The sequence below is a fragment of the Rana temporaria genome, chromosome 1, assembly GCF_905171775.1.
Source record: "Rana temporaria chromosome 1, aRanTem1.1, whole genome shotgun sequence".
In the NCBI taxonomy this organism is placed as follows: domain Eukaryota; kingdom Metazoa; phylum Chordata; class Amphibia; order Anura; family Ranidae; genus Rana; species Rana temporaria.
The window spans coordinates 205,714,456-205,727,952 of NC_053489.1; the positions used below are offsets into that span (position 1 = coordinate 205,714,456).

Genomic DNA, 13,497 nt, shown 5'->3' on the forward strand with positions numbered 1-13,497 from the left:
CAGCTGTTGTAAAACTACAAGTCCCATCATGCCTCTGCCTCTTGGTGTCATGCTTGTGGCTGTCAGAATCTTTCTATGCCTCATGGGACTTGAAGAAGTTCTGCAACAGCTGGAGGACCGCTAATTGCACATCCCTGCTTTAAGGCTGCATTCACACCTGAGCATTTTGTCGCCTGAAGCGCGACGCTCAAAAACGCTAGAGGGGAAAAAATACATTATTCCCTATGGAGATGGTTCACATCTCCACTCCAAAACGCCCGACGCCGAACGCCTGAAGCTCAAACAAGTTCCGGACCCTTTTTTGTCGCGTATCGGGCGGTTTGGGCATTTTTGAGCGTTTCCATTTCCCATAGAAAGTAATGGAAACGCTCGATTCAAGCGACTAGCGCGACAACGAGCGTTTGCTACAGGCGTTACGTCGCTTTAATCAATAGAACATTTCACCCAGGCAGAAGATAAAAAACATCTACCAACATAGCAACAAGTGATGAAAAGATGATCATTTTTCCTATTGGTTAAATAAATAAAAAACGTTGAAGTACAAAAACGTCGGTCGACGCTGTATGCAAATGCGCAAATAAGCATGAATACGCGCCTCATACACACTTCAAACAAACTTTTCTGTGGATTTTTGTTCGAAGGCCGTTGGCCGTGAACTTGGTATGCCTACACATGGCAAGACTTTTTCAGCAAACTTTCCCCAAATCACGTGTTTTTTCAGCTCCTTACTGCTACTCTTTGGTCAACTTCTGTATTGTCTGATCTTTTGCATTGGTTCTGAGCATGCGTGTTTGTACTTTGGACTTAAGTCCGATGGATTTCTGTACACGCGGCAGGACTTTGCACCATAGGACTTTTGTTGCCCGGAAAGTTTGTCTGTTTGCAGAGAGAACTTTTTGTCCAATGAAAACCGAAAAAGTTTGACCGATGGAGCGTACACACCGTCAGATTTTTTTTTTGAAAAACCTGCTCATTTTGAAGTTTGTTGTCAAAAAGTCCTATTGTGTGTGTGTATGGGGCTTTAGCCTACCACTTTTGTCTGCGTTCAGATGTGCTCGTTCATTTAGAATATTGCTACTGCTCGGAACCCCAAATAGACACATGCTAGTTGTCACCAACTTAACGTCTTACTACCTTACTAGTTTGTTAAGTTTTAGGACCGATTTCCGGTTGTGCAGACCAATATTGCCAGTTTTTGCTGTGCTGTAGTTCTAAATATGGTTTTGACTTCTTCCTTCAGTGGTTTGATGGACCATCTTTCTTGTCATGTGCTTTTTGTAGTTTTGACACCACCGTAGGCATAATTGTCAACTTGCAACTACATCACTTGGCCATACTATAGTTTATATAGCCGGTTCACACAGGGGCAGCATGACTTCGGGGGCGACTCGACCAGGCGACATGAAGACGACATCTAAGGCGACTTGCAAAATGACTTCTGTATAGAAGTCAATGCAGGTCGCCCCGAGTCGCCCCCGAAGTAGTACAGGAACCTTTTTCTAAGTCGGAGCGACTTGCGTCGCTCCTATTAGAACGGTTCTATTCACTAGAATGGGATGCGACTTGTCAGGCGGCTGCGTCGCCTGATGAGTTGCCTCAGTGTGAACCTGGCCTAAAGGGTTTGTAAACCCTGGTTTTAAAAAATAAAAATAAAATAACAAACATTTTTCTACTTGCCTCCACTGTGCAGTTCGTTTTGCACAGAGTGGCCCCGATCGTCCTCTTCTGGGGTCCCCCAGTAGCGCTGGTAGCTCCTCCCGGCAACAGGTGTCCACGTTGGAGAAGCGCTCTCCTTGGTGGACACCCGTGCGGGCATAGAATGCATCAAGGTGAAAAAACATGAGGGTTTACAACCCCTGTAACCATGGGCAACATACAGGGGTTGATTTACTAAAGGGAAACCCACTCTGCACTACAAGTGCACTTGGAAGTGCAGTCAATGAAGATCTGAAATGAGGGGAAGCTCTGCTGAATTTATCATCCAATCGCGTGCAAGCTGAAATGCTGTTTTTTATTTTCCTTGCATGTCCCCCTCAGATCTACAGCGACTGGACTTCCAAGTGCACTTTCAGTGCAAAGTGGCTTTGCCTTTTGTAAATGACCCCCAATGTGTATGATGGTAATATAGTCTACAACTCTTACGATCCTTGAAAAATTAAATAATGGTCCAGAAACACCTCGAAATGTGTTTTTTGTATGAACCTCAAACAAGCTTGTTTCTTCAATTTCTTCTGCTCCTCCCCATAAAGATTGCTTATTTGGGGGGGGTTTTCTGTTAGGCGGTGACGGAACACATCTGCCCCCTTGTATATTGAGCGTACCTGAAAACATTCAGTGAGAAAAGGAAACCATTGTCTCCAGTACCTCATGCCTCAGTCAGTGTTTGAATGCTGGAGTCTCGTTCTACTGGAAGTCCCCAGCCAAACAGGCCAGGTTGTGCTCTTTTTTCTCGGCTGTGTTCAAGCCAGACATAGTTTAGTTGACACACCCCCTGCGTCTGCATTCCTAGTGATGGCCCTGGTCTCAAACAACCATTTGGAACCGGACACAAGCAATGTCAATCAAACCTTTATTATTTGTTTCCTCACTAGGATAGCCATGGAGGGGAGTGGGGACTCCCTCTCTGACCATGCACTTACAATGATGGGGCAAAGTACTACATGTTTTGTGGCCCCTGGAGGGGACCTAAAACCATATTATAGGCAGCACATATCTTTAAAAAATCATCGGGCAGCATATTGGCAGGTAATGAGAAAACCTTTCATCATTTTGATGGGACTACTTGTGATGACATTATGTTGGGTGCTTCTTTAGCACCTACCTATTTATGAACAATTAAACAATTTTGACTTTGTGCTGCTTGTTATGGATTCGGTAAGCTGCAAAGACTTAAAAAAAATACAACGCCCTGAAATTACAATAACTGGTGGGTGGCCTGCTTCATTGTGGCTTGCCTTACACGTGGGACTGCATATGACATTAAATGTACAGTACATGAAGAGTGGCAGAAATGTTTTACGTTTTGTGCTACATTATTAGCTTGATGGCGGATCTGCTTTAAAGTGGAGTGAATTTTCAGTTTATAGCCTTTTCCTAAAGTGGAGTTCCACCCTGAATCTTTTTTTACTCAAAAAAAAATAAAAAAAAAATAAAATGTTTTTACCTACCCGAAATAGCTGTTGCTATGCGGAAGTCCCAAATCTGCCTCTTCATCCTCCGCGGTGGATTCTCTTTCTCGTCCTATACTCTGTTTCTTCTTGTGAATGAGGAGCGCTGCATTCTGGGAACTGTGTGTATCCCAGAAAGCAGCCGGCCCATTCACAAAGTGCCGCGCTGCTCGCGCATGCGCAGTAGGAATTGGGCAGTGAAACTGCATGGCTTCACTGTCTGCTTCCCTTACTGTCGATGGCGGCGCCTGGAGCTGCCAGGATCGACAATCAGCCTCGGAGGGGGCCGACATCGCTGGCGACTAGGACAGGTAAGTGTCCTTATTAAAAGTCAGCAGCTACAGAGTTGGTAGCTGCTGACCTTTTCCATTTATTTATTTATTTATTTATTTATTTATTTATTTTTATCGGACCTCCGCTTTAAGTACACATTGAAACAGAGCAGGTCTTTAAAGCGGATGTTCCGCCCAAAAAAAATATTAAAAGCCAGCAGCTACAAATACTGCAGCTGCTGACTTTTAATATTAGGACACTTACCTGTCCTGGAGTCCAGCAGCGTCCGCAGCAGAGGATGAGCGATCGCTCGTCACCCTGCTGCTCCCCCCGCCATCCACGGTGAGGGAACCAGGAAGTGAAGCGCTCCGGCTTCACTGCCCGGTTCCCTACGGCGCATGCGCGAGTCGCGCTGCGCCCGCCGATTGGCTCCCGCTGTGTGCTGGGAGCCGAGTGTTCCCAGCACACAACGGGGGGGCGACGGGATGTGACGCAATGCCCGTCTTTTGCCCGTGAATGTCGGGTCGGAAGTGGGTGCAAATACCTGTCATTAGACAGGTATCTGCACCCCCCTGAAAGGTGTCAAATGTGACACCGGAGGGGGGAGGGTGCCGATCAGCGCGACTTCACTTTAGGGTGGAGAACCGCTTTAAAAACTGTATAGCATGCAGGTGTCAAACACAAGGCCCGCAGGCCGAATCCGGCCCTCCAGGCCATTTCATGTGGCCCTCGCACCTCTCCTGCAGCTGCCGAAGAGCTCCAGCCCTCCTCCAGATCCTTACTTTTTGCTTTCAAGCAATGCATCCAGCTTCTTCCCAGCAGCAGCATAAGGAAAAGGGGTGCACTGTGATGTAAGGGAGAGTGGGCGACTCGACTTCTGATGATGGGTTGGCTCTTGTCGTCTAATATATGGGGAGGGGATGCGCTGGAAATCTAATCTTAAAGATACAACCGGCCCTTTTGATGGCAATCATAATGCTGATGTGGCCCACGATGAAATTGAGTTTGACACCCCTGGTATTTGCTGCATTGTCAGTAATGCTCTAAAACTTTATCCTCCTATAACATTACCTTTGCTGCATAAATGCTCCTTAGTCTGTGCTGTTAAGAGCCAAGAATTAAGTATTGACATGATGAGGCATTCTCATTCTTTTCTGCAAAGTAGTCTTTTGTTCAAAATGTATAGGTCCGTGTTTGCAAACTAAACCCTCGTATTCAGAATGTGAAGAGAAAATGCCATGGTGCATTTGAGCGATGGATAAACAGTTTGAATGCAGTAAAAGTGAGCAGATGAAAGTCCTTGTTAAATTTCTTTAAGCAAATTGCTTTTTGCCTGCAGTGTGAGAAAACTATCCCAACAAGCTGATCGACCACTTTAGCTGTGAACAAATCCATTTTTTTTTTTTTTACCACTCTTAAGTGTTCTTTTCCCAGCATCAAATGACTGGCTCATTGTATGAAGACTGGACAGCTTGCAAGCTATAAGGACAGTTGCAGAGAAAAGAATAAACACAGAAAATATTGCGTTTTCTAGTGATAGGTGTTCATGGATTTATTCCCTGGACAACCAACATTTGGAGAAAAATTGACCATTTCAGTTCTATTTTAGCGGTCTGTTACTATAGATTCTTGGGGTGAGCCGGAAATGACCTCCTGGTCTTCAGCTCCCTCCCTTTTAGGCCTAAATGGGACCATTTGTGATTGACTGACTGTTATAAAAAAAGAAAAACTGACGGCTTCCAACTCCTCCCATTTCGTGAACAAAATAGGATTTGTAATGATTTTGTGGAGTTTGCACTAGCCATTCAGAACATGTTGTGTTTTTTTTTTGTGAACCTGATATTTTTTTTCTTTTTATTTCGAGATGTAAAAAGTTGGAGTATAGCCTCATGTAGAGATAAATAAAAAACTATAAAAACGTACCATCATCCAAATTAATTGTAAAAGAGGGGAAGGGTGGGGGCAAAAGAATAGTTGCTGAAGCTAGACTTGGTGGCATGCTCACCCAGTTTTTGGTGGACTATTTCGGTACTGATAAAGGATAATAAAAAGCTGTTGCATAAAAATGATTTATTACAGATAAAAAATGCAGAACAATCATACAGATCAAAGATTGGACGAAGTCTCTACTAGTTTCGCGGGATTACTGCTTCCTCAGGAGAGCCAATCTATAAGATACATAATACAATAAAGTCATATATTACAGTTCAGCAGCAGTAAAAATGACATAAAAAACAGTAGGGGTAGCTTACCCATCGGTGCGAGTAATACCAAACGGTAGCAAAAGCAGTCATAAAAACATGTAGCCAAGTATGATACTGGTATAAAAATGTGTACAACGATACCACTGCTGAATCCAGATGAGGGGTTAACATCAGTCCGTCGGAACTATCACACCTCCCAGTGGATGGCTGTAGAATTCCAGGTTGATGGAGGGAAGTGATAGAGGGAAGTGTGGCAGATAGTAAGGTCCCGCCGGCATGCAGATATAAAGGCACAGCAAAAGGAGCCCTTCAGATGGACACGGCAAGCCCCGCTGGTGTCCGTGACGTCACCGAATGTGAGACTAATCATTTTTCACATAAGCAATGCCCATAATAAATGCTTGTCTTCTAAAGGTTTGTTCACACAAGCAGTGTGGGGCAGAATTGCCAAATGCAGTCCCAATGCAAGAACAAGGCAATATGCCCATGGCTTCAGTTTATACCAATGCACTGAAAAAAGTATGCTATTTTTGCTCCGCACGTTCTGGGATACTGTAATGCATCACAATGTGCTGTAGCACATAGAATTGCTTAAAAAGTGTGACCAGTTAAGGACCATGTGCATATACTATATGCCGTAAATATCTGTTTTTAGTAGGAGGCTACGGTTTGTTTTATTTAGTAAAAGTGTTCCGGGTGGCTGCAGAACCACCCAATTACTTTAATGTGATGTTGCCCCACTTCTGTTGGAAATGCTCCACCATCCATGCTCCCCAGGCTCTAGCGTAAACCCAGAAGCGATCAGATCTAAGCACTAAGGGGGTCCTAGCTGCAAAACAGGCTAAACCGCTGATCAAGCACAGTCTGTGCTTGATCTGTAGGAGCAGTAGGCGGGAGAGGAGAAATGCCATCAAAGGGAGATTTGCTCCCCTCCTTTTGCATTACAGAACAAACGGTAATGCTTTGGTGTTCTAAGACCCATTACATATTGTACTGTACACATTTTTTGTCGTCCCTCTGATCCATCCAAGTTTAGAGGTCACAGAGGAAAATGTAGAGATTCGGCTGTCATTTCTGCTGATGAGTAGATAATAATAGTATGTATGAAAAGACAAAGAACCTTTATCACCTGATCTTAGTGTGACAAAATTGAGGTGGGAATTTATTGGTGCTAATCAGTAAAAGCAGCTTGGCCTCAAGCCTCTAAATCAACTCTTCCATGTCTGAACAAATGACTCTGTTGAATATGGAGTGCAATGAATTTTAAATGCATGAGTATTACAATCAGGACGCATAGAGGAAAGTGCTCATCAGGTTTAAATGTAAGAAATCTTCTCTCCTCTGGAACCTGGCAATAAATGCTAATCCTACAGTGCAAGTGGAGGTGATCTTTACCACTAAAGCGTCTTAGTCGGTGCCACAAGCCTGTTATTCTTTGGGTTAGCAAAGGTCAATAAGCTCTTCAGCAAAACTGTTACTGTCTGAAAGCCCAATAAATTGGATTGAAGCTAGTGTGTGTTAGTGATCATGACGGGCAGTGTACCATACATAAAGAAATCCGCAACAATATTTGTAAATGGATTCCATTTATGTTAAACGGGCATATTTCTCAGTGACTTACTGTAAACGTTGAACTATTTACGTTGCTTTCTTTTAAAGTGGTTGTACAGCAGTCTTTTACCTACATTCATTAAAAGTGCAAAATTTACATAGGATCTCTCAGATCTGAAAAGCAGGGGGCGGAGAGCTCTTCAGTTTTTTTTTTTGTTTTTTTTGTTCAGCCCATTGGGTTGAACAAAAAACAAACGTGTACCAGGCTTAAAAGTATGGGAAACTTCTTTTTTTTTTTTTTGGTGAATAATCGTACTTGCCTAATAAGATGCAGTATCGGACCGATGCTGCATCTCATTAGGCAAGTACGATTATTCACCAAAAAAAAAATAAAAATAATTTTCCCATTCTTTTAAGCCTGGTGCACATGTTTGTATGTATGAGAACCGAGCAATCAAACGCTGCCAACCGCTGCCAATTTTTGCTCCGTTCTCAGAGCCCTGTGAGCAGAGAGCTGGTGTCGGTCACTGGCTCTCTGCTCTGCACCCCCCCCCCCCCCCCCCGTGCTCACTGGAGTGCTGAGCTGTGGAGGGGGTAGGAGCCAGGTGACATTCCAGGCATGTGGGTGGATCCCAACCCTATGGTCGTGATCTTTCGCAAGCTTGGACCGGCTCTTTGATGTCAGCAGACAGCAGGCTTCGGGCCGCTGTCTGTTGAAAACTGGTCACAGGAGTGCAGAACAAACTCAACTTGTGATCCACCGAGGTTTAGTTGTACTTCTCCTTTTTAAAGTGCCGGTTCACCCGAAAAGTACATTTTTAACATTAGATTGAGGCTCATTTTGTCTAGGGGAATTTGGGTAGTTTTTTTAAAAACGAAGCAGTACTTACCGTTTTAGAGAGCGATCTTCTCCGGCGCTTCCGGGTATTTGCTGCGGGAATGGGCGTTCCTATTTGATTGACAGTCTTCCGACGGTCGCATCTATCGCGTCACGATTTTCCGAAAGTAGCCGAACGTCGGTGCGCAGGCGACTTATAGAGCCGCACCGACGTTCGGCTTCTTTCGGCTACTCGTGACGCGATGGATGCGACCGTCGGAAGCCTGTCGGAAGACTGTCAATCAAAATAGGAAAGCCCAGTCACGAAGACCATACCCGGAAGCAGCGGAGAAGATCGCTCTCTACAACGGTAAGTACAGCTTCGATTTTAAAACAACTAGCCGATTCCCCTAGACAAAATGAGCAGGAATCTAAGGGTAAAAAAAATGTTATGGGTGAACACCCGCTTTAGGGCCATTAGCTTCTGCATATATTATATTGCAAATATTTACCGTAATATAGGAAATCGTAACTTTACCAAATTAAATTTTTTATCAAAACCCCATTTATGCTTGGACCTTTGTGCATGATTTCATTTCTATTCACGGACATTCCGTTAGTGAAAGCAAATTCGAATGCATTTCCTAAAGTTCAATTGGCTTGTTTTTATAGGAGCAAAGTCCCAGTAACCAGACCTCCATTGCCATGATGCAGGAACCTCCAGAGATGTTGGAAGAGACGGTAACGGTTGAAGAAGATCCTGGGACTCCTACTTCTCATGTGTCAATAGTGACCTCCGAGGATGGAACTACAAGGAGGACAGAAACCAAGGTACCAAGTTCATACTTAAAATAGGAATCCCTTTATGACAGAGCTAATCAATTCCATTTCTTGTTCCCCAACAAGTCAATATTTGGCTTCTTCCACAGACATTCAGTCAGTATGAGAATAAAGTATCCCATTTCCAATTTGGCAGTGCCCAAAGTGGTACTACAATATAATGCCTACCACTTTTGAACGTTTGTTTGGAGAAATTGGTCACATGCATTGCTCAGGTGTGATTTTTTTTTTTTTTTTTTTTTTTTACCCATTCTTCCACACAAACAAATCTTGAAGGTTCCATGGGCCTCTTTTATGAACTCTGATCTTTTAGTTCTTTTCATAGATTTTTTTTCTGTTGCATTCAAGTCAGGTAAATTGTCCGGGCAGCTTTATTTTCGTAATTTGAAACCAATTGTGAGTTTTCTTGGGATCATTGTCTTACTGAAATGTCCACTTTTGTTTTATTGTCCTCATCCTGGTAGATGGCAGCAGATTGTTGGTATTGGGGTGTTTTTGGGGTGATGTGCATTGTAATTTGACCTTCAAACATGGTGAGTATTGTGGCTCAATTTTGGTCTCCTCTGACCAGACTATATTCTTCCAGTATTTAACATGCTTGTCTAAATGTTGTGCCGCAAGCTTCAAAGTGCTTTTTCTTCAAAAATAGAGACTTGCATGGTTAACATGCATGCATGCATGCCATGACAGTCGAGTGCATTACTTATTGTTTTCATTGAAACAATTGTACTGGGTAATTCCAGGTCTTTCTGATGCTCTCCACAAGTGGTCCTTGGCTCTTGGACAACTCTTCTGATAAGTCTTTTCACTCCTCTCATAAATCTTGCAAGGAGCACCTGGTCATGGCCGGTTTATGGTGAAATTATGTATTTTCCACTTGTGGATTATGACCCCAACAGTGCTCACTGGAACATTCAGAAGTTTAGAAATCCTTCTGTAACCAATGCCATCAGTATGTTTTACAATAGGGTCTTGCGAGAGCTCTTTGCTTTTACCCATTATGAGATGTTTCTTGTTTGACACCTTGGTAATGAGAAACCTGAAATAGCTGATATTAATTTGCACTGAGAAGTGGCAGGGTTGCTTTCTAACTACTGATTTTTTTTTAGCTGGTGTTTTGGCTTTATATGCCTTTTTGCACCTCCCTTTCTTCTGTTCAATACTTTCTTTTTTTCCTTGTGTCATTCTATTTTATTACACATAATTGGCGGTTCATACAAAATGACTTCAGTGCGACTTGGAGCGACTTACAACACAACTTGAAGTTGCCTCCAGGACAGGCGACTTTGCCAGTGGCCAATCAAACAATTATCAGCTATGTGGGAGGGAGGGGTTTGTCTGTGGGAGGGAGGGGTTTGCCTGGTTAAACTATTTTCTCTTCCTGTAAAGTTGCTTCAGTTAAGACAGTGATCTGACTTTGGAGGCGACTTCCATTGAAATCAATGGGTAGAAGTCGGATTGAAGTAGTGTACATTAAAACAACTCATTAACTTCAATGAAATTTCTCATGTCGCACGACTTGGGGCGACACAAGTCGGATCCCAAGTTGCTGTAGTGTGACCGCACTAACTTAATTTCTGAATTTATTTGTTTTGGTTTCTTTGTATGGATGGGTTACCGACGTGGGAAACATTTCAGGTGAATCGCACCTTTAGAAACAGATTTACCTAAAAAAAAATGGCCATGTGTTCAATGCTTATTTTTCACGCTTTAAGTGCCGTAAATTGTATGTAATCCCTAACAATTAACTTCTCTAATTTGCTCCATTTTTGGTCTGCTAAATTCAACATTTAAAGCATTTTATTATAACTGATAAGTGGGGAAAAAATTCTAGTTGGATTATAACTTTCTCTGCTCTCTACAGCACGGTTATCAGTGTCTGTGCAGCACTGTTATCCTATCATTGTTCCCAGTTCTCTCTGAACTACAGAACAACCCTCCTATATATTATGAAGTTTAGGAGAGGAGAAGGTGTTATGTAGTTCGAACACACTTTCTGTACTGGGCTGAAAATGCTGCATCTTCTTAGATGGTGTTGTGAGTAAGGATTGTCACTATTGGGGGTTATTTACTAAAGACGGAGACTGCAAAATCGGGCTCATTTCTGCAGATAACAAAATAGAATTCTAAGAGCCGGTTCACACAGGGGCGACCTGGGATCCGACTCTAAGTTGCCCCAAGTCGTGTAGTTGAGAAAATCAATGGAAGTGAATGGAGCCGTCTTAATGGACAGTACTGAAGTCGCTCCGACTTTAGAAAAGGTTCCTGTACTACTTCAATCCGACTTCTAGGCGACTTGTACCCATTGATTTCAATGGAAGTTGCCTCAGAAGTCGGATCACTGTCTTAACTGAAGCAACAATACAGGAAGATAACATACATTTCTCAGGCAAACCCCCCCCTCCCCTCCCTCCCACAGAGCTGATTGTTGTTTGATTGGCCACTGGAAAGCCTCCTGTCCTGGAGGTGACTTGAAGTTGCCTTGTACTGTCCTGGAGGCAACTTGAAGTTGCCTTGTAAGTTGCCTGATGATTTATACTCAAGTCGTGTCCAAGTTGCCTCCCAAAGTCGTGCTGGAAGTCGTGTTGCCCCTGTGTGAACCGCCTCTAACTTCTTCAGCTTGTGAGAGCCGGTTCACACTGGGACGGCACGACTTCGGGGGCGACTCGGCAAGGCATCCTGAAGACGGCTTCAGAGGCGACTTGCAAAATGACTTCTGTATAGAAGTCAATGCAAGTCGCCCCCGAAGTCGTACAAGAACCTTTTTCTAAGTCGGAGCGACTTGTGTCGCTCCTATTAGAACGGTTCTATTGAATACAATGGGACACGACTTGTCAGGGGCTGAGTCGCCTGACGAGTTGCCCCAGTGTGAACCGGCTCTGATCAGTTAAGCTTTGGCAATAATACCCAATTGATTTCTATGCAGAAGTGAGTCTGGCACTGGCACTCATTGACTGACTCGCTGAGAGGCGGAGCCAATTGCTGGTCAGGCAGCTGGGTGAATCGCAGCAATCTTGTCGGGATCCTTCCAGGACCTGAAATGACTATGCCACATCAGCTGATAGCAGGCAATAGGCTACTATTGGCAAATGCGGGGGCCCAGCAATGCAAAAGTAAGTGCACTCCTGTGATCCAAAAGGGAAATATGGCCAAAAAAGCTTTTCTTTACAAATGTCAGTAGATTTTGTGCTGTGATACTTGAACAAATTACTACATTTCTGTATTGCAGGCCAAATGTTTTTAGTCTTTCAGTCATTTTGGTCATGCATCCGGTGTCTCCTGTGGAGAAGATAATTATTTAGTGAAGTGATTGTGCTCTATAAACCTGTTTGAGTCTTCTGGGCTACAAATGAAGCTTCAATAAGCAGCGTCTTAAAGCTTTGTCTACGACTCTGTAATTTTAAATCTGCAGATGGAGCAAGAAAGATCACCTTATGTATTCCAGACACACAGAGGAGTTTAGCCTACCCTTATATTCTCATGCGGTATCTCGCTGGGAATCAAACACTTTGTGCTAAAATAGTCAAGGTCACCTTCCAGGTATTTCCAGTGGCATAATGCATGGATGTGTACGTCTTCTAAAGTACTAAGTACTACTGAAAAGTCCTTGGAAATCATTTTTGGGATTTTTTTATTTATGGGGGTGAGATTTCTGCTTCTTATTAAGCTTGTTGACTATTGAAGATTTCTATGTTAATGAAATAGAAATAATCCCCACCCCTTTCTATTACCAACATTGCACTGGCATATCTTTGTATTACTGATCAGGAAGACCTCTAACTTTACAGCATTGCAAAACGCTGCCACTGTATTGCTGTTCTTGAGATGGTCATGTGGTTTAAAGCAGAACTTTAACATGGTTGGTTATTTAAAAAATATAAAAATTTTGGCTAAAGATTATAGCCTTTTTAATTCTTTGTTCTGTTTAGGTGTAAAAGGTAGTCTTATACGCCAGCAAATACAGTAATGGAAACCTTGTATATTCGCACATTACTTGAAGAACTTTACTTTTGCACAGGAGCGCCACTCTCGCAGGGTCCATCTTTTGTGCTAATGAATGTGCTAAGTCACGCTGACATTGCAGCCCCCCCTTTCTGCATTTTACTGATGCCAAAAATGTAATCCGTCATCAGCAAGCACAGTGCAGAGGACATTGGGGCTCATTCACAAGTGTGTCAATACCCTGTTTATGCAGCATTTATTCAGCATTTTTAAAGCCTCATATTTCTATAACGGCACCTGTAGCTTTTTTGACTTGTTAGTGAAGCATTTATAACGTCTAAGCTGGGCAATGGAGGAGAGGCCATGGAGGCTTCTATATCCCAGAATGTACTGGGGGAAAAGAGAACTGGAACAGAGCAGCTCCAGTCACTTTGTACAGAGCAGCCGTGTAGTAACTCCATTTGCTTCTGTGTGCAGGCAAAAGCATCAAGCCAGCCAGCAATACTGCCTGTGCCAGGTAGAAGCAGATGCACTGAGCATTGTCGGTTGCAAAGCTTTGTTTCAGCAAAGCTGATCTGGAGCAAGTCAAGTGTCAAAGTGATCAAAGTATATGTACCTATCTTGCTGAGAATATTAAAAATGCCTGCTATCACACCGCAACCTAATCAAGCCTCAAAGTAGATCATTTCCTCTACGTCACTGC

The 13,497-nt window shown here is 43.3% G+C and overlaps 1 protein-coding gene across 4 annotated transcripts in view; it reads left to right on the top strand.

The window, feature by feature from the left end:
• ARVCF (ARVCF delta catenin family member) overlaps window positions 1–13,497 on the top strand; it is a 422,733-nt gene that overhangs the window by 261,857 nt on the left and 147,379 nt on the right. For all 4 annotated transcript variants that reach the window (XM_040347904.1, XM_040347914.1, XM_040347907.1 and 1 more), the window contains one exon: window positions 8,685–8,843. In XM_040347904.1, the coding sequence (XP_040203838.1) occupies window positions 8,685–8,843 (159 nt within the window). The remainder of the gene's footprint in view (window positions 1–8,684; window positions 8,844–13,497) is intronic.